We start from the raw sequence: 25104 nt of genomic DNA on the forward strand, positions 1-25104 counted from the left end.
TGACACCATTTATTAGGCTACTTGTCCCTGACTTGTGAGGAATAAATATTGACACTGATGGCTGCTTAATAGGATTTGGTTTTGCTTTTCACTCTGTGAAAGAGTTTGGCACTTCTAACTCAAGTGACACTCTGTTTGGGACTGGCTCCATCCAGACTTAATTTTGGAAGGATATTTTTTTTTCTTAAATGAGGATGGTCACAGCATGTCCTGTGTATGAAGAGAAGCTGAGATTAGATGTGTACATTGCTCTCCTTTTTCCTATTGACTTGCAAAGCAGTGATGTCCAGTCTGAGACTACAGCTTGTCACATGCCTATGGCAAAGATGCGGCTTCCTCTGGGAGAGTGCTGATGTTTGCAATGGAAATAATTTGGATGTGTGTTGTTGAATAGGGCTTGTAAATGGCCTTCTTCTATTTAGCTGCAGAGTGGTGCATCTGATGGCGGTTGGTGGCCTGAAGACCTCACATCAGCCTGCCAGTTGGCACTGAGTGGGTGGTCATCCTCCCCAATGCTTTGTTAATGCATTTTGAGCTGCCTTAAGAAAAAGCATTTCATATTGTTTTAAACACAATGGTTGTAGGTGGGTTTTTTAAAATGCATCTTAAGGGACTTGTGAGGAAAGTCCCATTAACATCCCTTAGCCATCTAGAGTAAGTGGAATTTTCGGGGCTGTGGAAAACTGTTTATCTAAAGAGTAGTGGCTTTAACCAGGGACTTGGTGTCCCTGGAAGCCTGGCAGAGTTTGGTATCTTCCTGGAAAACACAACCTTATGGTGATCTATAGAATCATTTTTCCAAGTGGTGCTGGAGGTCGTTTGCTCCATTGGTACTTGAGGACAGGACCTCTGGGGAAGACTCAGAGCTCATCTAGGTTGGCTTCTCATCCCACTCTGTTCAGTGCTATCAACCTGGAGCCCACTCACCTTTCCCACTGGTACACTTCCCCAGCCTGCTGAAAATGGAATAATTGCTTCATGGCTGCTTACAGACCCTTCTGTTCTGTTGCCTCCCTGTCACTTTCTATTTTAAAACCAGTTGTTTTGTGCACATATTTGCAGCAAGCCCCTCACTGCCAGAATGTGCAGTATGGTGGCCTTCCCTGCTCCCCAGCTCCAGGCTGGCTTTAAGGGATAGGGCAGATGACCTGCCTTCACCTTTGTCCCAGGAGCCACAGGTGATGGTTTCTCTTCTGGGGAGGTTTGTGCAAGCACAGAGGAATGCATTGGGACACAGTGGTGTGCGAGAGAGCCCAGGGGTTCCTCTCATCCGGTGTGTCTTGTCCTGGCTGCAGTCCTTGTCCTTTTCCAGGCTGTTGAAGATCAGGTAGATGCTAAACATAATTTCAGTGAGAAACAAGTATTTTTCTATGAGCTTAGCAGACAGTGTTTCTGTTTCTCAGCTTAAGCACTCTTAAAAAAACAGAAACAAACAAACAAAAAAAGGCCAGAACATCACCAAATCAAAGGTGATTCAAGTGGCTTCTCTTCCACAAGTCTCACAATGCATAGGCTGCCTGCATTAGTTTGCAGCTGTGTTTACAGATGAAGTTATTAAAAAGCTGTGGTATCATTGCTGCAGGAGGACAGTAATTGCAGTAAACTCATGGTGCTCTTTAAAAATAAAAGTGCAGGGAGATAACCAGCCAGGTGGCAAGTCAGCTGTATTCTGCATGATTTTGTTCTCTCGGCGCTTACTCTGTAGGCTCTGTGTGTTCCTGAAAACCTCAAGTCTTTTCTGCTGTTACCAGGCTGATTTTGTGCCCTCCCCAGGCCAGTACGTTGGTTTTCCACTGGAGCTGTCCATTTAATTCGGTGCAGAGGAGATGTGATGAACCAACAACATTTCTTGTCTTGGATGGCTGGACAAGTAACCAGCATAGCAGGGTTCTGTAGTATCTGTTTCTTTTCTATTTTTTCTGTTTGTGTGATTGCATTTCTGTACTGTGGTCCCTGAGAGCTACAGCTCTCTGAATTCTGTGCAAAGTGAAGCTGCAGGACCTGCAGAGATTCTACTCTTTGTAAAGCAGCTGGCTGAATGCTCATCTCCTTACTCAATCCCTGCTTGTTTATCATGCAAGCAAATCTGCTAAAATCCTGCGGAAGTGAATGCATGTCTTGTTGAGTAAGGGATTTAGAAATTTGGGAAGACCTGGGTGAGTGGGATGGAGAAGCAGTTCATGAGAAGTACTTCTTATTATGGAGATTAGATATTGCTACACCCATGAATGTGATTTAGCTCTGTAAAATGCACTCCACCCCTCATGTTACTGCAGTTAAAATCTGGCATACCAGAAAACACTGCAAAGCAGTAAGGTTAGAGAGAAAGAGAAAAACTCAGCAGCAGACCAGAGTTGGTGCCTGATGCTGGATGCCCACCACACCTGTGATAAATGTGAATATGGGCTTTCTTCTGCCCTGTCAGAGCACATCCCCAGATTGTCACCAAAAGTTGTTTGTTTTTCTTTCAAAAAACATTACAGCAACTATTCCAGCATTGTGGTAATTCACCTGTATTTTCAAAGGAGGGCTGCCAGGGTAAAAGTCATGCCAGATTCCTTGAAGTGCAATGCATATGCAGGCCAGGAAGAGAGAGATCCAGCTGTGCAGATGGAAGATTAATGCTCTCTCTTGCTCATCAGTGCCAGAGATCTCATCCATCTGCCACTGGAGCAGTTTGTATAAAGCGCTTCCTTAATCTTTAGCTTTAAACCATTTTAATTGCTGGTCTGAACTGACCTAGTTGGCTTTGCCTTCAGCATATTGGGAAACGTTCCTGCAAATCATGGCACCAGCAGTTTGAGTATTTTAATTAATTAATTCTGGAAAAGATTTTCCTGGTTAGTGAATTTCTCAATGTGAACAGAACTTCTTCAAGCAGTGTTTGGCTTTTTTATTATTTGTTTGCTATTTCCCCCATGGAATGTGTTGACTTTAGTAATCCTAAAGTAGAAACGGGTTCTTACAGTACGTGAGTTCAACTCTTGCTTTCTTCTTGTAGCTGCTTTTCTTTATAGGAGCTGCGATTTATTTCTTTACAGTTGTCTTTTACAGTCAGCTTGTGCTTTCCTTCACATTGTGTAAGAAAAGTTAGAAGTTGTAGTTTAGATTCAGTGACTTGTGATCAGCATGATTCAGCACTGGGATATCCCATGTCATGTGCAGATAATGTTATTGTGTTACATGAGTGCACTTATCCTTAAAAGGATGAATGTGTTACTGATCCCTCTCGCCAGGTGAGCTCTGCCGCACATCATTCTCACTTGAGACACCTCTGAACACTTCTGCACCCCACTCTATTATGGACAGGTCTGAAAGGCTGTTCCTAAGCACCTCCTGGTTCTCAGCAATACATGAAGAGGGGTAAAGCTCTGCTTCCCCAGGCAAATCACTTGGCTTCCCCAAAGACCAATATGGCTTGCTGCCTACAAAAATCTCTTGTGATGTTTGTGAGAGTCCTGGGGATAGAACTGAACAAACAGGTCAGAAAAGTGCTGCTCGGGGCAGTGCTAGTTTACACTGCTGAAGATGAGAGTCCTCCTCTTCCATTGAGCTACATCCTGAAACTACAGAATGAAACCACAGTCCTAGAAAGATTTGGGTCAGAGCCACACAGAGAGCACTTTGTCCATGCAGGAGCACCAGCAGGATATAAATGCAGAGTGCTCTCCAGTGGGGTGAAATCATGGCCAGAGACAAACCTATGTTGTGCACAGCAGTTCAAAGTAGCAAAAGCCCATCTCTACACAGAGCAAGTGCTGGTGCCAGGTAGTAGCTTGGGGCTGTACTTTAGCAGCCATCTGCCACTGCTCTGCCAGTGTCAGGGTCAGTGAAATGGACATGGTCTCATGCCTCAGGTTACCTCTGAGTGCCATGATGCTCTCCTGCCATTAGTTAGGCTCAGATGGAGAGTGAGAGCTGTTAGAATCAAAGTGCATGGAAATCAGTAACTGGAAATGTGAGCGCTGAAACGTTTGGGCTGGTCTATCTACAAGTTAAAGGTAAGGAGGAGCTGACTTTTGTTATCCATGTGCATGTACAACCTAGGCATGGCAAGCTCTAGTGCCCTGACAAGTTCTCTGAGTGGCAAGCTACAATTCAGTATAGTCATGAGCTTCTATTATAATAAACCAAGAACTGGGTAGGTATAACAACTTGTTTTTTCAGCTCTCAGTGTTCCTCCTTGCAGCTAGGACCCAGGTTGGCAGGACCACGCAAGGAACTGTGCACTGTGACCGCCTGTTCACAGTGCAGGCAGCATGCCCAGCTCCCTGCCTGAATTCACACTGCTGTCTGAGGGAGAGCTGATCATGCAAAGCAGGGGACGGCTTGCGTTTCAGAAAGGCTTGGTTTAGGGTGTCTTTAAAAGGGTGGCAGTCGCTGGGGTCGAGGTCTGGGTGCAGAGGAATGCTATTAGCAAACCTAAAGACCAGAGTGAAAATACTGCATATTGTAGACCCAAATGCAGCTGGCACAAACCAAAAATGTGCATGTGAGTGCCTTTCTAAGTATCCAGTAATCCTCCAGGGCAAAACGAGGATTAGGTCTCTCTTGAAGACAAAGAGGGAGTTCATTTTCTCAAAGATGCCTTGGCCAATACCAAATTAAGTGTGGAACCCAAATGAATGCGAATACTTCTTTCAGATCTCTGCTTGCAAACAGGTACAGTGCAGAAGCAGCTTATTTATGTGTGTTTGTGTGGGACTGTGCAAACACAACATGGACAGATTGTGGGATTGAGGTCGCGTCAAATAAAACCCATCCAATCTTAGAGAAAAGAGAAAGCCAGAAAAGCATTGGGCAGGTAGGACAAGATGGCATTGCACAGTCAAAATCCAGTCTCCATTCTGCAGATTTTTCCACTCTGTACCTGAAGGTTAGAGCTCTTTCTCTGCCCTTAATTTGCAGTTTTTAAATTTGGAATTAAGAGATGAGCTTTCCTAGAAGGAAAGATAGAAGTCTTATTTCAATACAAGTGACTTCTTACCATGTACTCAGTAGGACTGCATAGGAGTTATTAGACTGAAATAGTCAGTTTTGAAATGTGAGATGTATTCATCTAAAATTTCCTATGCAAGTTGTCTCTACTCTGCACTGTTCCTGGAAAATTTCTTTTTCCTTTTGTTGATTGGCTTACAGCATGCAGATCAGCTCTACTAATCCCATCTTAATAGATACCAGCACAGATGTGCTTGTGATATGTATGAAAAATATTTGTGCTTGTATTACTTTGTATCTTGGAGGCAGTAGCCAGCAGCATTCCAGTTTGGGGCTGTAAATTTTTTCCCTGGAGCTTTGACCCATCTAAATGCAAAACTTGGACATCTTTGTTTCTGGTTAAGATATGGATACCACTGCGGAACTCTATGGGAAAATTACCTTGTTTAGTCTCAAGTTTAATATGGGATTTCATGTGAAATTTCAAACGGGCCTTGCATTAAGATGAAGCAAAGTCCCTCCATGATTTTCCATGGGCAGAACCTGTTGCATTTTGAGGTGTCCATGAAACAGACTTGAATTCCTTGTCTGCCTCGTTAAGCTCCGAACTTACAGCTGGGTTTGCAAAGTCCTCCATCTCAGGTGAGCTCCATAAGTTGTGTGTTAGAGATTTTACCCAGGACCTGAAAAACTTTTCCTTGTAAAAAGCTTTAGGTTTGTTTTTTTTGTTGGTTTATTTTATTATCTTTTTTTTTTTTGGATGAAAAAAAACGCCTTGTCTGCCTATTTCCAGCTGGTTCTAGTCTGTGCTGGGCTCATGGGTCCCGTGGGCACAGACTCACAAACCTGTTGCCACTGCCAGCCGAGTGCCACAAGTGGCCAGGGGAGGACCTGGGTCTTTGTGCTCTGACAGACAGAAGCTGCTTCCACTTCAGCTAAAGGAGATTCTGTAAGCGTGACGGATATGCGGATTATGGTCTATTTCTGGAGCAGCCACAGGAGGTAACAAAATAAGAAATACGTAAGCAAGACGGTCTTCTGGCTTCAGGCAGAGCAGGAAGATCTGCAAAGCAGCGTGCCCACTGGACAGGGAAAGGTTGGTGCCTGAGGTGAGCGCAGCTGCCCTCCCTACCTGGGAAAGCCCTCTCTTTATCGACAAGGAGGTGGCAGAAGGGCTTTTTGTTTGCTAAGAGAAGAGGTCCTGTTGTGGAGGTGGCATTTTCATACCCAAGGAGATGTAATTCCAGCCCATCAGGCGCTGAGTGCTCACCTTCACCCTGCAGGATGAGGATAGCCGGAGGTGAAGCCACCAAACTGCCCTCACCTCACTGGGCTGAGCTGGGGAACTCAGGACACCCTGTGACATAAGATAATGCTATTGGGTGGACTCGGCAGTCTTAACTCCTTCATCTCCCCCTTTGTGGGTTTGGTGGTGCTGAGTGCTGCTTTGTTCTGCTTCTCTTCATTTTCTGTGCTTGTGCTGTGCTGTTGGCTGCTTATGTAGTGAAGCAGGGATGTCTCTTGCATTCTGGTTTTAGACAAAGGGAAAATCTATTGAGTAATGACTAAAAATCACTGTAGGAACTTGGAATAGGAGTTTATTGCTTTAACTTTGATTTCAGCATCATCACCATGTGAACTGCTTTTCTAGGAAAGCTTTTAATTCTGATACTGGTTGTAAACACTCTTGTGAGTTTCAAGTGATTTATAAAACAGCATTTAAGTTCTTTCCTCTCTTCTAGGAGCAGCACTTGGCTTAAAAATAATGAGATACTACAAATTACTAAACCTATTAGTATTTGTAGATTGGAATCTCTAGGACTTAGGTCTAATATTGCCATGGCAGAAAACCTGGCGTTAGTTCACAATAAACGACTAGTATTCCAAGAGGTGGAACCATTAGAGAATTAATTACTATGGGAAGATTTTTAAAAGCATAAATGATTTTTAAATTATTCCTGGTGCTGTTTATGGATGATCTCAGCCCTGCCCTAGACTCATGCCTAGAGAACCACTGGGAGCTAAGCAGAAAAGCAGCATACAGGATGCTAGTGCATGTAGAAGTGTGCTGGAAAACATGCTGTCAGCAGCAAAACTTCAGAAGCTTGGTTTTCTCTGATTCCCTTGTATGACATCCCTCCCCTTTGTGAAACATAGCCAGAGAGCTGAGCTCTCACTGCGGTATTTTCTCAGCGAGAGACACAATTTGTACTACTGCCATTACTCTTTTTATGAATGCTTAGTTCTCTGAGGCCTCTGCAAAGCCTGGTTGAAACTGGTCTGCAGGTTCAGACACTGTCACTGCGGGATCTGCTGGGCAGAGGCATGCATCCACACCTGGTGACCGGGCATCAATTTGGAAGCGATAAAGAAAAGCAAAAAAAGGTGAGAGAGAAGAGCCAAGAGCTTGGAAGGTTAAGATAAATGGTATGAAATATTTCAACTATGCATGTAATGGGAGGTCAGTGCAGGAGGCAGATAAGGTGGCCGGAGGAGGTCACAGAGGGTTACGGTCAAAAGCAAGAGATCTCCCTAAACCATCGAATGAGCTCTTCAAGGATTGTGACAGGCCGTATTTTTAGATGAGAGAGAAATTAAGCGGAGTGCTTTTGTACAGCTAGTCATTGACATGTGTGGTATTAAATACCAAAGGCACTCTGGAACAGTATAAATAACAATTCATAACTAAATCAGAACTTCTCAGAAAAGAAAAGATTTGAGAGGCAGCTGCCAGCCTCAGGTGGGAGATGGAGATTTAAATAGACCGTGCTAGGTTTCCTGTCTCCTGCCTATGAGTTTCACAACAACACGAACAACTGCAGGCCACTCCTTGCTGGGAACGCTTTTCAACTATGCACTTGTGAGGCACTTTGCAACATCCCGAAATAAAATGCAGCCCCAGCCTTAAGGACCATCCCAGTAGGCTGGGTTCTCTTGTAGGGGCTGGCACACTGTGCCGTCCTGCCACTGACTCGAGATTTTGGAGAAGGGTTGCTTGAAGGAGAAGTTGCAATGGCCAAGACACAAGGTAGGCTCTGGGCATCTTTGCAGAGAGGTGGCTTGGTGTGTTGCAGTTTAAGACATGAGTGCCCTCCTGATGGTGTAGGAATGCCTCAGAAAATCTGGGATAAGCAGCCAGGTTGTGTGGTTGAGTGTGGGGCGGAAAGCTGAGAGCAGAGGGAAAAGGTTAGGTTTGTGGGCGCTGTTTCAAGGAGATCTCCATCTCTGCATGTGTGCTTGTCTGGTGGAAGGATCCTCATCTATCAGGTTCCCCACTGGGCTTGATTAACGATGTTATTTATAGACTGCCTGATTAGTTTTCAGGGTCTTAGTGAGCCTGTTGTTCCACATGGAGCTCAGTAATTAGAGTTTTTTAAGAGGCTTGGGAAAAACTCCCCTGCATTTCCTCCTTACTCCCAACCAACAGCCCCAGAGCCCATGCAGGCACTAATTAACAGCTCTTTGTCTTTCTGAGGTCAATCTCACAGTTCTGCTTGCTTCTAGGCAGGGTTTTCTCCCTGTGAGGGGAACACCCAGGCTGCTTCTGTCCTGCTGCTTGAGGTTCAGATCTGAGTGGATCTATAAGGGAACACTTACTTGGAAGGGGGATACTGGGGAAGTTCTGCCTACAGCGAAGCCTGAAGTCTGTGCTGCCTCTTGCTTTCTTCATGTGTTTAGAAAGCTGTTGGGAAAAAAAAATAAATGAAAAAGGTCCTAAGTGCTGAAAGATCACTAGGCTGTGATGATGGGGAAGCCATGGGCATATGCTCCTCTGCATCAGTCTATCTGGTTGCTGATTATTCTTTTTTTTTTGCAGATTTTGGGTAATTTCCCAGACCTGCATATTGTTACTGGCTACTTCTGTGCTAGGGGAGTGGAGAGAAGGCAGGAGCAACTTCCCCTTGAACAAGCACAACTCCAGTGTAGCCTAGTGATTGTGAAGGGTCTGGAGAGGAAAATGTACGAAGAGCGGCTGAGATCTGTGGGTTTGATCAGCCCAGAGCAGAGGAGGTTAAGGGGAGACCTCATGGCAGTTACAGCTCCTCAAATGGAGTAGAGGGGCAGCGCTGAACTCTGCTCTCTGTGACAGCAACAGGACCTGAAGGAACAGCATGGAGCTGTGTCAGGGGAAGGAGAGCTGGGGGGCTGGGGGTTAGGGACAAGTTCTGCACCAGAGGACACTGGGCATGGAACAAGCTGCCCAGGGCAGCAGGCACAGTTCCAAACTGCCAGAGTTCAGGAAGCATTTGGACAGTGCTTTCAAACATAGGGTCTGATTTTTGGGTGGTCCTGTGTGGAGCCAGGAGTTGGACTCGATGGTCCCACAGTGCCTTCAAAGACAGCAGGAGTTGCAGGCACCAGCACTTCCACACGTAGGCCAGCTCATGCAAGGGTTACCCCAAATCACTGAGGTAGCATGGTTACCTCAGACAAAGGTTGTATCACCCCAGCATGATCCTGGCTGTGCAAAGTTCTCAGGTAACTTCCTCTTTGTGACCTCCAAACCAGAAAAATGATCATTCCCCATAGATGAAATGAGGCCAGGATTTGCCCTAAGACAAGTATCTCTGCTGAGATCCTGCCCCCTCTGATGTGACTCTGCTGCTTTGTGGCCATCAATGCTGTATTTTCATACAAAGCTTGAAATGGGACTTTGTTGATTAAACACCACAGCAGTGGATTTATTTTGCTGTACGAGGGCTGCTCTGAAAGTAACACCTCCTGTATTATTATGCTGGCCCACAATGCCAGAGGAGGGTGTTGAACCTCTCCTGAGAATTAACTCCATCGATTAGTATTATTGGGCTCTTTGTTATAGTTTCCAGGGTAATGGATATTTCTTTCAGAGTGATCTACTATATGTGTGTATCTACTGTATGTATATGTGCAATCTTTTGTTATCTATAGCAGCTCTCCTGCCCTTTGTGCTGCAGTCAGTCTTTAAAAATGAGTTTGTTTTTGTCACAAGGGGGCAGCTAGTGGCCCTGGCACTGCACAGGGGAGCAGTAAGAGAGCCTGTGCACCTGTGTACAGATGGGAGCCGGAGATGATTTTGTCCATGCAGGTGATAAGTGAACCCCGACTTGTTGCATTTGTGTTATAACTACAGCAAGTCCAGATCTGTGCAGAGAGCAGTGCAGGTGGCAGAGGACAAAGCCAAAGGAGATTTAGCCCATGGAGGGGAAAAGGCACCTAAAGCAGGATTTGTGGTCCATTTTGGACAAAGAGAAGCAGGGTGAGCAAAAAGGCCACTGAGGACCAGTCGCTTTCCCTAATCTGGGTGAAAGTGCCGCTGTGTGCTCCCCGCGCTATCTCATCCGTAGCATGAGGCTTAACATTCCTGCCTGGCACGTGGGGCTAGAGAGGGAGCGGGGAGGGGGGCTGAGGGGGGGGAGGACCGAGCTGGACACAAAGACGGCCGGCCTCTCAGCGGAATGGCATCCAAGCCATCTCAGCCATCCAAAGCCCCAGCTGCCGGCCTGTGCACTCAGCCTGCAGCCTGCTAAGCGCTCGGTGAGAGGCCTTTCTAAGCACCTCGCGCTGCGGGCCCAGGGAGGGGTCTCTCCAGCTTTGCTTTTACTCGGCTGCTGTGAGCTGGAGGAAATTTCAAGGCTGTCCTACATCTTGGAGCTAGAAATGGGAGCCAATGAGAACACTGTGCCTGCAGGAAGGGAGGAGCTGAAGTGATGGGTGCACAGTGTTTGTGTGGCTTCTGCCTGCGTGTGACAAAGAGGGGTAAATATTTGTTTGCTGACTTTGTGCAAATACCACTGGGGGGAGGGGTGCGGAGAAGGGGGAGGGGGAGCGGGGGGAGAAGTGGACTTTTCTTTCTTTTAGTTGCCGTGTGGACTTTTATCTCAGCTTTTCTGTGTTCAAAGCCGTTGTCAGGTGGTTACATCCTGCAGGGGAGTCCCTGAGCTCTGCAGACAGGGATTGTAGTCTCAGGGTACAGATGCAGGGTGATGAGTTCTGCGCTGTGGATGCTGCAGCTGATCTCTCTTCTGTGTGCTGAGTTCTGTGGGGGCACTCCTAAGGGCTGAGCACTGCCTGGGTGGGAAGGAGTGCAAAACCTCTCTCTTGCAGCCTGACTTGGCAGTCAGGCAGAGAGAAGAAAAAGGTTACAAGTGGCTTGCTGGGACGTCTTGTTTGGACTTTCTAAAAACTAGACTGATGCCTCCACCTTTCCCCCTGGGTCCATGTGTTGCCTTCTTTCTTAAAACAGTTATTAAATGTCAAGTACAAGTTTTTCATGTGCTGCTGTTTATATGGCCTTGGCTTCCTTTGGCAGGGACACATATGCTGCAAAGGGATGCACCGACCCGTGTCCCTGCCTGCTTGGTTCAGACCGCGTGACCACTGACTTTCAGCCCAGCAAACCTACGTGGCCTGGAGGAGTTAAGTTAAGGCTGAAGACCAGGTGAGAGTGTGCACATCTGCATCCCTGTCTGCTGGGTGTGTTTGATGGCTGCTGTCCTTGGAGAGTGGCTCTCAAACTCTTCTTCCCTCTAGTGGGAATGTTGGACTAGAATATCACAAATTTCCAGCATCCGTACAACTAGGTGGTGGAAGGAGGCCAAGGCAGTTTCTTAACCTCATGCCCACCTGTTCCTGAAATATCCTTGCCTGTGGCACATTGCCAGGCAAGTGAAAGGAACTGACCTTTTGCGCCTTGAATAAAGCATCAACATTTCTTGATTTCAGTAACATTTACATAGGGCTGGGTGTAAAAATGCTACTGCTTTGTAAACATATCAAAATGTTACTTCTTTGGCTGCTGATATGCCTGAGGATGACTCACTGGGAAAGGGTGCCGGAGGAGTGTCCGTTCTTGTCAAAAGCATTGTCACTTATGGTAAAGTTCACTGGAGGTGGGGGATCAAAATATCTCCACAGCACTGACAGTAAGCCTGCAGCATCCCCCCAGATTTAGATACCTGGCTTGCCAAAGCTACAAGGTTTATTCCAAATCTGAGAGTATTAGTGGGAGTTTGGCATTCGTGACAAGCCTGCTGAGATCCTATCTGCATTTCTAAATCTGCATTTCTAAATAAGTAAATGTCTTCAGAATTCAGCCTCCTGAATTGCCCTGGATCCACCGGAATTGTGGCACAGCCTCATTTTCTTCCTTTGTGTGTGCAGGTTGGGGGCAAATTGTACTGTGCTTGCTAAGGCAAAGCTCCTCCTGGCAGCAAAAAAGCCTCTTGCATCAGTTAGATGGTATTCTGGATGACCTCAGATTTTTGTGTCTCAGTCTTCTGAGATTTACACCATGAAGTCTAAGTAGCAACTTTTGTTGGCAGCATTGAACTCAGAGCAGACCTTGACCTATTTGATGTCAAGAAGCTTCACTGATTTCCAATAGCTGGAGGAGATGTTACTGAGCAGCTGAGGAGGGAATGTGACTCATGAAGTAATGCTCTGCTCTTAGAAGCAAGGATACACATGTGGAGCAAACTCACTGGCCTTGGTGGAGTTGTTCTAGCTTTTAGGCACTGCAGTCAGTTATGGATCCTGACCCTGCGCAGCTTCAGTGGCTGCAAAATGAAGAGAGAAGGGCTCAGTGTGCATGTTTTGTTTTCCTCCATTTGGGAGCTTGCACCAAGAATGATATCTCTCCCAGATGGAGCAGATTTTAGAGGCTGAAATATCTCCTTGAGAAAGTTTTATCAGGGACAAATTTATCTGTGGTTTGGGTGTGGGACTCTGACGCTCCTGAGGTATGAAACCCATAGCAAGTTTTGGAAAGAAGCTGCAATGCATACACCGCCTTTCTATAGCACTGAGTTATTCAGTCTATGCTTACTGTAAATCCTGCTTGCCTGTTGATTTAATAGCAGATATCTGCAGAAGCTCCAGAGTTTAGCATTTCATTTGGATTAATTTGTCTTTGGATGCAGAGCCAATGTTTTCCTTCATTTTTCCGGCAGTGTTGGAGGCTGTGTCTGCATATCTCAGTGGCTTAACTTGCATTGAAGCTTTGGTTACAAGCAGGAAGTTGCTTTAATGTACAAGGATTTGAATGTGGGAGAGTGTTTCAGACCTGCCGATTTTTACTTTGTGTGTGCCAGTGATTATTACTGAAGTGATTAAAAGTTTCTGAAGGAGAGGAGAGGTCTATTAGTGGCTCTGTGATTTGTGTGGTTTTGCCTGCTTGTGTAAAAATCCCCTCCCCTCCATGCAAACCAGTTTATGTGGACACATCCATACATTCAGCATGTAGCATACATTCTCCTGCTGGTCATTTCTACACTGGCATTTTGATGCTGAGGTTATTGGAGCTGCTTGTGGTTTGTAGCTCAGACTCAGAGCGGAGCCCTGTTCCATCTAAGATGCTCACCGTATGAATCCCCCTGGTTACCTGCCATGGCTAGCTGTCCCCTGTAGGCTTGGATAGTCAGTGTTCCAGCTACCACCCAGCCAGTTCCTCTGAACAAGAATGGGAAAACACATTCCTTCCATTGTTCCTAAGTTTCTCCTCTTGCAGGTTGCTGTGTTTTCGATATCAGGCTGCAAAAGAATTTAAGCTATGCTTGTTTTTCTGTCTTTTTAACTAATTTACCAACTAGAAAAGAACGAGGAAAAATTATTTGAATTAAGCCCATTGTGCCAATTCATCAGGGAGGATAAATCAGTGCAGCTTTGTGAGTTCTGCAAGTTAAATCACGTTACTGTCTGGCTGCTGAGACTCTCTACCTGTGCTCAGAGAACAGATGTAAATGTCTGGAGAAGGCAGGACATAGCAGAGTCCTCCTCAAGAACAAAAGCCAAAACAAATACTCCTAAGTGTGGCAGCTGTCTCTTTTCCAGATCTGTTCTTTCTTACTTCCCCAGTGAGAGAAACAGTAAAATTGTGGCAATAAGAATGATATTACAGAGGGTTGTTAACGCAGCACTGAGCAGCTTCTTATTCTATCCTATATGTGCTTCAGTTAGCAGGCAGGGGACTCCCACATGTCTAAGCCACAGTCCTGCGTGAGCAGCGCAGACAGACTGTCCTGGTGGGAAATATATTTTCAAGACAGAGATCTGAAATACTTTTTATTCTGCAATTTAAGTCATACTTACCATGTGGCTTGGTAATGCTTTATGTAAAAAAAGAAAGCTGTCAGAAGATCCCAACAGGATAAAGTCCTTGAATCCAGTAATCAACAAGAATGAAGGTTGTATACATCACCTCTCACACTAATAACCAAAGCCCCGCTGTTCCTATTCAAGCCTGTTGTCTGCTTAGTGTCAGGAATGTCAGTGGGACCCTTTCATTGTGCAGGGCAAAGTCCTCAATCTAAATATTGCCTGCCAGACATATGCTTGGATGAAGGGAAAATGACGCAGTAGCGCATGGTGCTGTTCCCAGCGGTGTGCTCTGCGGTAGACCTGTTGGGTGATTCTTTGTAAGTCGCTTCACCTCTTGAGGCCTTTGTTTCCTTTTCTGGAAAATTGGATAAATGGACCTTTCTTGGATAAGGCAGCCCAGGGGTTACCAAAGAAATGCGATAACACAGAGGTGTGATGTACAAGACCAATAATCATTAATTACAGTGTTTGACTGTTCGTGAGTTCAACCAAGGAGTGACTATTGCTCACAGCTGCCATCACCTCTGAGTGATCTCAGAACTTTTTTCCTGCAGCCCAAGGGAGAGCATTGCTTTCCAGATAAAAAGCATCTTTTGTCTCCTGCAATTTCTGCTGCAGCACATGATGCTGTCATGTATCCATAGCCATCTGCACCTCAGCCCTCACCAGAATCAGCATGATGGGCATTGCTTGGTTGTTCCCTTCTGCCAAGAAATCATTCCATGTGTTTTTCCTATGTCTGCTTCTGGTGCTAGGGAGAGAAGATGAGGAAGAGAGACAGGCTGCTTCCTGCACTTGGAGTTGCTGAAAAACACAGTAGAAAAAAATCCGTATGTACCTCTGCATATGTGACTGTCATCTCTGCTTTTACCCAGAGCCTTTCTTCGCAGTGGTCTGGCAAGGGCTATCTTCCCAAAATGCTGGTGAAGTTAATGGTAAGAGACTTATGCAAAAGGCCTTGATTACCTGCTTTTCCTTCTCTGAGAGACTTTAGAGAGCTTCAGAACCTGTCTGCCAGCTCAGACATGATACTCAAGGCCTGACATGATGCAATTCAGGCATCCTAAGTGATGCTCATCAAAGGGGAAAAAGACAAATCGCACCAGATGTGGGCTGAAACAACAAGCAGATGTGACATCTGCCTGTGATACTGGAAAGGTGTCTGAGAGAAATGAAACCAAACTGAGGTGGGGTAGAGTGCTGAACTCAGCTGGTAGATGTTACTCAAGTTGTTTTTGTGTGTATGTTAAAGTCTGAAACTGCTAAAAGCTGTGATTTGCTGTGAAGGGATTCAGTGGTTGTGGAGTTGTCCTCTAGAAGCTACAGGGAGGGACATATTGCAAAAAAGAAGGTTGTTTCCTGGTTTGAGAATATTCATACATTTGACCTAACTGTCCTGAAATGAGTTTTCTTTCAGTGTTTGTTTTTTTCTTTTGCTTTGGGAAAGTTTTAATCAGAACATAAGGAAAGGTGTGGGTTGCAACTCTTTCCATAGGTGGAAAGACACTATGCCCAAGGTCTATGACATGAAATATCATTTCATAGACTTCACATCTTTCTAAGGAGTCCCCCTTATTTTTAGTGAAAATGAGGAAGGGACAGAGCACATTTCTGATGTACTCTGCCCCTGAATTCACTAGAAGAGCTCTAGGCCCCAAAAGACATTCAGTGAGAGACACATCAAGCTGATGCCGTTATGGTCTGACTTCTTTCTAATTGGCCTCATCTGTTATGCTTATTTTTAGAACCATGACTGAACCTTAATTAAGAGCGACATTGCTTTGAGTAGATTGTGGCCCTGCTCCGTTGAAATCCTAATAGGCTTCTGGTGCTTTAGTTTTTCCTTCATCTCCTGCTTAATAGCTGGGCATAGGGACTGCAGCATGTTAGGATACCTAGAGAAGGTATCCCTGTTACACTAGCTCTTCTGGGTACAACCATCTTGGAAGCATGAGAACAGCAATGAGAAAGGAGACCCTTGTTTGTACTTAATGTTTATCCAGATACGTAGTCACTGAGAGACTATACAGAAACTTCTGCGATCGAGATCTCTTCACAGTTCTTGCTGGCATGGCAGCAGCGGTTGATATTGCTGCATGGCTCCACACTGCTCCTTTTGGAGGCTTAGGGGAATAGGAAGTTCTCCAAACAAGCATAGGAAACAGGCAAATGGCAGTTTAAAGAAGCTGAAAATGCTGTGATGAGTATAGCAAGAAGGAGCACCCAGATGACAGTAGCTGGGCACAACTAAGGACTTTATTTCCCTTCAGTTTCCCAGTTTACAGTGTGAATTTGGTAGTATCTGATACATAATCAATATTAGAGCTGCAAGTGTTGCACTGGGGTCTGCAAGACTTCTCTGGGTACCTTTGCTCTGACTTGTTGTAGGATGCCAGCCTGAGCTGGCTGACCACTTACTTGATCATGGGAGGTGTCCAGGAGGATCTTGTTGCATTATCTGAAAAGGAGAACTTCTTAGTAATACAGCTGTTCAAATGCTTCCTCAAGTATGGTACAGTTACAGACCGTGAGGAACTAAGATAAAGGGTAAGGAGGTGGGATGGTTTAGTATTATTGTTACACTTTGAAATCCTACAGCCCCCTGATTTTGTTGTAGGCCACTGAGCTATACTAAATTTGTACCAATTAAAGGTCTATTAATTTATCTCAAGTCAGGAATTGGCTGCTGCGTTTGCTAGGTTTATCGCTCAGCCCGTTTGTCTGGATTGAATCAGGATCTGACACTTCCCAAAGGCAGTTCTGTCCCACTTGCCTTAAAGAGTTTAATCTTGCACTGCTTTTAATTGTTTCCTGACAGTTGTGCTGTGCAGTAGTGCGAGTGTAACCAGAAGCTGTTGCAAAATCAGCAGATAAACCAGACCCAACTCTCTGCAGTTCTGTAATGAGAGAAGGCTGTTCTGTAGACGCTGTTGTATTACAGTCTTTACTCCTTTACAGTCCTTTTCCCTCCTTGGGCAGTAATGCTTACAAACTTAAGCTTAACAATGTACAGTGAAGCCAAGGTGCTGTTTTCAGGTGTTACAGCAGGCTGCAGGCAGGGTCTTCCTGGTATTCCCACATGCAGGAAAGGCTGTGCCTTCCTTTCCATCCTCTGTGCTCCGCTTCAGGAGTCTCTCAATTGATTCAGCAAGGACTGGTCTGGGCCCTCAGTCTCTGCTGTTGGGTATATGTGCATGCAGACCTCCCATGTCTCCATCCTCCTGTCTGCTCAGGGATCACCTGTGTGTCTGCAACATGAGATGGAGATCATGTGTACTGCAGCACTTCCCCTCTTGGCTTAAGCTTGGTTAGGATTTGGTTACCCTTAATCCACGTTTCCAGGATCAGGTAGGTGTGGAAACAATGCAAGGTTATCCCGTGCTGAGCTGGTACGGCATGTCTTTGGACTTACAGTCACAGCTTCGCTCTCCACGTGTTGTATTGTTACAAGAATATTGGCCCAAAGGGTTTAAAATACTCGTGGCTCAGGGGATTGGCTGTGAAGCTTCTTGCAGCTTTTTACTGATCAAATCAAGAGCTAATGTGCTTTGCTTGTGATCATCCAGTGTGCTTTCCCAAGCAACAGATTAATGCTGGGGGCTCGTACTGCTCCAGAGTACAAAGAGAGTCTTTAAATCTCTGCAACAGAGAAGGCAAGAATGAACAAATTTTACAATTATTAGTAATGAAGGGTTTTGTCAGCTTTCCATCCTGGAGTGTTCATCTTCATTGTTTCTGTGAGCAAGGAGCATAACAAGAGAGCTCTGTTTTAAACACATCTACACATGAAAGGGTAAAATGGTGCTTGGTTCAGCTTGCCTCCTATAAACCTCCACTGTGGCTCTCCTTAAGATCCTTAAGTCCTGTTACAACAAATGTTGAAAGGAAAAGAATGCCTCTTGTTTTGTACTTCTTCTAAGTGATGATGAAAGAGTAATTTGCTCTTCTGAAATCTGCATGGAAAATGTCCTGATGAAGTGGTTCTGCATCTCAGTTTCTGCTGACATTTTTCTATGGAGCAGAGCATCATCCATTGCAAATAATTTCTGCCAGTAGGGTCAGACCCCCAACAATCAGTATTTACCGTGGCCATTTTTCCATATCTTTTCAGTGCAAGGAGTCCTTGTTTGGTGTCTGTTTATTATCTACAAAGGACATCTTAATCTGTTTACTAATTTATTCAGGACATGCTGCACCATGAAAATTTCAGTGGGACAGAAGCTTTGAAGATGTGTCATATCCTTCTCATGGGTTCATGCTACGTAGGTGTAGGTGAAGTTGTCCTGCAAGCTGTCATATTTGTGTCTTCAATTATACACAGCTTGTGTACTGTCCCTGGACCCAAAGGGGTAAAGGAGAGTGTATGTGGCATGTTTGGGGATTCTTGATCGTTGATGAATTAGAAGTGAGTGTGTTTCAAATGTTTCTGTCAGTTTCATCACATTTGTCATCCTTGGAAGAGCTGGTCTGAGACTGACGTGCAAAATCCTTCTGCTTCTACCTAGGCGGAGTGAAGCTCCGGGCCGACCTCACTCCTGGCATTCAACCAAACTTTCAGAGAACCAACCCGATCCCAGCATGATGCAAATATCTCAGGGTATGCTTGGCACCCCTTGGCTTCAGTCCTACCACTCCAGGTAAGCACTACGCAGGCAGAGACACAGAGCCACCAGCTTTTTTATTTTAGATTTCATGTTTTTTACATAACATCCATAGACATGGAAATTGGGATTCCAAACTGGTACACTTCTAAGCCCCAAATACCGTGTCACAGTTTCCAGTGTCACACTGGCTTCAGAGAGGCTCTGCCTCATGCTCATGGGTCTACAAGATCAGGGTCTAAATCTAGAGCACAGGAATGAAGGAAGGGAACAAAAATCTGGTGGCAAAATAAATTTGCCTTCATACAGCCTGTGGGATTTACAAACAGCCAGGGTTAGGATTGGAGTTAGGAGGGATTTGCTTCCTCTTTGTTTACCCAGATGAATTCTCAATTAAGTGCTCTGTGAATTGATTAACATCTATGCAACTAATTGCTTAAAAAAATTCTCCTTCTCAACAAGAAGAGAGCCCACCACCCATATGTTAAGGTGGCCACCTCTGGGTCCAGATATGGGAGCTGGAGTCATGCTCTGTATCCCATGGCTTGTCCCCATGGAGAAAGGCAGCACAGTTGTTTCCTCAGCTGAAGAAGAGATCAGAAAATAAGATTAACCAGTAAGGAAAAGGAACATTTTTCCCTGGCAAAGCTGAAGGGTTTCAGGAACAGAGAATTCTCCTTACAGCCACTGGGATTTAAACATCATATCTTTTACAGATAGAACTAAGTCTTGGCAGAGGGGTGGGAAGGGAAAACATGACATGAAAAAAAGCGAGAGCATTGTTACAGTAAAAAAAATGTATGTTCCTCTCTGGCTTGAAGCACAGATCGTAATGTAGCGTGTTCACTTCCCACCTGGAGGCTTTGCTTCCCAGCCGCAGTTCCTGCAGAGCCTTTGGCAGCATGGCTGTGTCTCCTGGGAGCTTGGAGAAGAGTATGGGGAACATCTAGTGGCCAGCTGGCCGTGGCTGCACACAGCATTGCCAGGGAGAATTTTTTTTCTTCACTAACATAGTGGTACATTTAAATGAGCAAACCAGCTTTACCCTGTGTTTTGCAAGTTCTATTTCTGCCTGTCTCTGTGTTCCTCTGCATCTCTGCAGAGCTGCTGCATTTTATTCTAGCCAGGGAGATCTCCACACGTATTTGTGATGTCCCCATGTGAGGTGCAGAGGGAATATGGCCAGCACAAGGAGCTCCCTTACAGCTGATAGGAAATTCTCGGGGTATCTTTGTTTGAACGTATATCTGGAGGCCATGAGTCCTCTGCCAATACATGTGTCTTGGAGCAGGTGCCAAGGTGCACTCAGACTTATAGAGCTACATGTGAGGAGCCTGGGTAGGCTTCCCGGGCTGTTCTAAAACTTAATATCACCCCCAGCTTGCCTCCATGCACAGACACGTGCATCTCTTCTCTGTCTTGTCAGCTTAGTTTTCTTTCACAGCAAACAAACTATCCTTGGACAGCTGAATTTCCAGGAAGCCTGCCAGGGCATAGCCTTCATCTCCATAAAAAGGAATGGAATGGGAAAAAAAGGAAGAGATTAGATTCTCCCTAGAACGCCTCATATGATCCTCTCCTCCTCCTTGGTGGCGTCGGCACTCATTCAGCTTTTCAAGTGCTTTGGATAGGTTTGATGGGTGGAGTTGATCTTCCCTGGCTCCAGAGATGCTCTGTCTCTCTGTCTGCCTTTCTCTCCTCCCACCCCTTGGTGGTAAATAAGAGCCATGTGTTGCAATGTCAAGCAGTTCCTTTTAGTGAACTGAGATGACTGCAAACGGGATGGAGCAAGGCCCAAATATGGGTTTTCATCTGCACGTCTCAAAGCTAAACATCTTGCTTATGAGCTCACTTAAAAGTTGTTGTGCCTCTTCTCTGCTAACAGTGAGTTCTTACTCTTCTCTCGCTCTTCCCCAGCTCCTCAACCAGCGATCTCTCTGGTTATGAGCATGGCTATCTGAGGAGAAGCCCTGACCAGTACAGTTCCCAGGGCAGCATGGAAAGCTTGGACCACTCCTCCCCTGGCTACCATCCTTGTCACCTGTCCCCAGCCAAATCCACCAACAGCATCGACCAGCTCTCCCACCTGCACAGCAAGAGAGATTCAGCCTACAGCTCCTTCTCTACCAACTCCAGCATTCCTGAGTACGCTGCTTCGCCATTCAGCAAGGAGCACTCCTGCTCCACAGACAGCATGCACTCCCGCAGCAGCCTACCGGAGGGCATGAAGCAAGCTGACATCAGGTATGTTAAGACAGTCTATGATTCCCAGCGAAGGATTTCTGAGGAGTACGAGGTGAAGTCCTCTGCTTTGCTTCCAAGTGGTGAGGCCCGGACCTCGCTGGATGGTCGCAGCCATGGCAGGCCCCACAACTTCAGCCGGAACAGCACGGCTCCCTCTTGGGTGCAGCCAGGCCAGGGCTGCTCAGACAGCGAAAGCAAACCCCACAAGGGACCTCCCTTGCCACCCACTCGCAGTGACAGCTACGCAGCCATCAGGCATCACGAGAGACCCAACTCATGTTCTGGCCTTGATCTGAACAAGCCTAGCCGAAGCCAGCTGAAAGGGTCCTGGTCTCCTCTTGTCAGTCCCCTCTCCCAGGGACCTCTGCTGAAGACCCACTTTGGGGAAGGGCAGCTGCACACAGTGGTGGAGAAGAGCCCAGAAAGCAGCCCCACAATGAAGCCCAAGCAGAGCTATTCCCAGCCAGGGCAGCCCCTGCTGCCTACCGGGGTCTACCCAGTTCCTTCTCCAGAGCCACACTATGCCCAGGTGCCCCAGCCTTCTGCAAGCAATAATGGAACTCTTTTTCCAGCTCTGGCCAAAGAAAGTGGCTACTCTCCATCTCTTCCAGTCTCATATGACAAAGGTGCAGCCAGCAGCACCCTGGACTTTGATGAGAATGGAAACCAAAGTACTACAAACAGATCGGCTGTTTTCTACGAGCCCTCAGATGTTGAGAGGAAGCACGATGATGCAGCAAAACTTGTCCAGCAAAAATCTCATAACACAGCAGGTCCAGAAATCTACTTAAGCATGTCAAGGAAGGAGGAGGTGTTACCCTTTTACAAAGCAGCACACAGTAACCGGGATGCTGCAAGTCCTGCACAGGCCCCTAAGCACAGCTTTCAAGCCCCACAGATCCAGCCAAGAGATGCCAGTGAGAGAAAAAACCCTTACCAGTCCAGAGAGGACTGGGAAGATGAATCCCAGGCAGACAAAAATGGCAACGTGCAGATAAATGAGAAAGGTGCTGCCACTCACTTCCAGTGGGGCCACAACAAATCCAGGCAGTATAACTTCTCTTCTTTGCAGAACATCCCTGAGAGCTCCAGGAGGCAAAGCAGCTCTGAGCCGTGTGAAAATTATTCCAGTGCCAAGCTGTCCTACTTGAACAACAGCAGCAAAGAGGAGAGGGATCACAGGGGACAGCGGAGCAATGCAGACCCACAGGCCTTTGTGAACCAGGACGAGGGCAAGAGCATGGCCCCATTCCATGCTGTTGAGCCAAAATACGAGGAGATCCCTTTGCAGCACTCAAAGACCTCTGATCTTGGGAGAAACCGGCTCAGCTCTAGCAGCACCCAAGGTGTTCTTTATGGCAAACCAGATCCCAGCAAGTCCCGTTGCTCTGTGCTAGAGAAGGTCAGCAAGTTTGAGCAGCGAGAGCAGAGCACTCACCGGCCCCAGAGTGCTGGCGCTCCCAGCTTTGGCCAGCACTATGGGCTCAGCAGGGTGAGCCAGCCCTCCAACACCAAGAGCTCTCCAAACAGCCCGGAGGACACACGGAGCAAACTCGGCACCCTGCTGCCCAGTGAGATGAACAGGGTCTCCAGCCCCTCTGTCAGGAATGGGAAGTTGGAAGAGGCTGATTGGCGCTGTGTGGAGCTGCAGATGGCAGCTTCAGGAAAGCAGGCAAGATGCAATGAGTACTATGGCCCCTGTCCTGAAAGTGAAGTGCAAATAAGGGTGGCTCAGCTGCCAAGGAGCAAAAGCACATTCCAGCTGGGAGGGGAGCCTGAGAAAGAAGTCCTCTGGAAGGACAACATCCAGGATGCCCATGGGTCACAGCTGGACACACCGTTCAACAGGGCCTACAGGAACAGCATTAAAGATGCGCAGTCCCGAGTGCTGAGGGCCACGTCCTTTCGGCGCATCAGCCCCCCGTTTGCCAATATGCCCAAGAGGGCGATCCAGAGGCCTGCCTCGGCTCATGTGGGCATGAGGAGCATGGCAGCATCTCCCCACACCCCAAAGGAGAGACACAGCGTCACACCGACAGAAGGCAGCCTCTCTGCCCTGGACTACTCCAGGACACCGCACATCTTGCGCATCGGGGGCCGAAAGCGGCTGACAGCAGAACAGAAGAAGCGGTCTTACTCAGAGCCAGAGAAGATGAACGAGGTGGGCATTTCTGATGGGGAGCCATCACCTTTCTCCTTCCAGAAGAAAGGCCTCCATTTTGTCTTCCCAGAGAATACAGTGGCTGATAGGCGTAAGATCTTTGAAAGGGATGGCAAAGCTTCTTCCACAGTCAACCTCTCTAAGCCAGAGCTCAAGCAACTTCAGCAGAATGCCCTCGCCGACTACATTGAGCGCAAAATGGGCAAACGACCATCCTCACAGGACATTGGGCTGCTCAGGGAGCGATCCCACAGCTCCTACCTGCAAGCAGGTGGCCAGGACAGCCAGAGCCTTTCCTCTGCCTCCAGCATGAATTCTCTCCAGGATCAGAACCTCTTCCGCCAGAGAGAGTCCACTGAGCGGATAGCCAGGACAGGGCGGGTGTCTTCCACCCTTCCTCCTGGGCTGATAGGCTGCTTTGATGCGAGTGTGGATGAGCAGAAGAAAGGACACCGGGACAGCTCGATCATAAGCAGACTGAAAACAGACAGGTGTCGGGATTACAGAGCCAAAATGGAGCTCACCAAAGGCACTCAGACAGATCTGCGCCCACAGGGCCAACCTTGCTATGGGAAGAAGGAGCGGAGCTCTGAAGCACCCAGGAAATCTGGGAAATCGGTGTCTGTGGAAGACTTGCTTGATAGATATGACAATCAGCAAAGGAATGCATGTGTCCCTGTGCACACACGTTCCAGATCATCCCCCACAGCAGATAAAAAACACCAGGTATGTGGAAATTAGATTGCCTGTTCAGGAAAGTGGGGAAGTGGGAGATGTCAGGCAAAAGACTGATGCTCAGTCTTGGCAATAACACCATTGGTGCTGAAAGGTTAAATGCATACTAAGGTACAGACCATTTATTCATTTTATATTAGGATGCTGTTTTAATTGCTTGCTGCTGAGGTATTGCTTCTGTTCTGCTTTCTCACTGCTGGGGCTCCTTCAGGATTTTCACAGAGGCAGGGATTCAGTGCATTTGTTGATAACTTCTGTCTGCTTCCTGTCCCTGGCAGACCATCCGAGGTGTCATGTGCTTACCTGTCAGCATCAGTGGGAAAGCATTGGGATGTTTCTGGTGGGCTGTACCCCATGCTGCTGCTTCTGCTGTTTTTCCCTTAGCCCACTTCCCTAGTGCAAAGCAGAGGATCTTAAAGGCTGCTTGAAATTGCCCCTGCTCATGCTGTGTCTGACAGTGCTGGGAAATGCTCAGAACAGGCACAGCCAAGTGAGTTTTGCCTCCAGCCCTGGAGGGAAATATTGTGGAGAAAATACAGTGGAGACCCAGTCCATTCTCTCCATGTCCCCTTCTTGGTGGTTGGGAACATAGCACTGATGTCATGAACAGGGAATTTGACTGACTCCACTGACAGTAAATAGTGGAAATAGGCTAACTTCTTAAAGAACAACTGCCCAGGCAGAAATCTGTGCAGACCTATTTAGGTAACTGCAGCTGCTTGAGCCACTATGATCTGCAGCAGCGGTGGGCCTGCTCCCTTGTCCCTGTCTTCATACCAGGCTCTGTTGGTCGCAGAGAGAGGGTGGAAGCAGCCTGACTGTGTGGGTAGGCTTCTTGTTGCAAATAGTCTGAGTGTTTGGGCTGGCCTGCATATTTAGAGGGCATCTGAGACCCAGGACCCCTCCTGCTCTTCAAACATTTACTGCTGCCCAGAAGGATTACAAAGGTCCGGTGAAGGGGTACTGAATTGAGTAATGTAAAAAGGGATATGGGGAGAGTGCTGGGCAGGGGCAGGAGTCATCCGCCCAGACCCCTTGGTGTTACATTCTGCATACCCTCTCTCCACAGAGCTCAGATCCCAATGGCCAATTAACAGTTCATGTTTAACCAGCCTGCTGTCTCACGCAGGGGACACACAGGGAAGTTCTTGAAATCCTTAAAGTTTCCCTTGCTGGCTCATTTTTAATCTTGTGCACATTCATCAGCCAGAGTTCTGCCTGGTGGCAGCTAGCTCAAGAAACATGGTAAACAGTGGTGCAGAGCTGCTCACAGCATCTTCCAGCATCTTCTTTCAAATCTAGAAAGAGGGTAGAGCCCTTGCTGCAGTTGTCCAGGGGGCTTTGGCTGTA

General features: G+C 46.8%; 1 protein-coding gene across 2 annotated transcripts in view; it reads left to right on the forward strand.

The window, feature by feature from the left end:
* SHROOM3 (shroom family member 3) overlaps positions 1 to 25104 on the forward strand; it is an 83007-nt gene that overhangs the window by 42849 nt on the left and 15054 nt on the right. For both annotated transcript variants that reach the window (XM_072336140.1, XM_072336141.1), the window contains exons 2-4: positions 11228 to 11356; positions 18519 to 18650; positions 20532 to 23745. In XM_072336140.1, the coding sequence (XP_072192241.1) occupies positions 18592 to 18650; positions 20532 to 23745 (3273 nt within the window). In that variant the 5' untranslated portion in view covers positions 11228 to 11356; positions 18519 to 18591. The remainder of the gene's footprint in view (positions 1 to 11227; positions 11357 to 18518; positions 18651 to 20531; positions 23746 to 25104) is intronic.

Source organism: Excalfactoria chinensis, chromosome 4, assembly GCF_039878825.1.
Source record: "Excalfactoria chinensis isolate bCotChi1 chromosome 4, bCotChi1.hap2, whole genome shotgun sequence".
NCBI lineage: Eukaryota > Metazoa > Chordata > Aves > Galliformes > Phasianidae > Excalfactoria > Excalfactoria chinensis.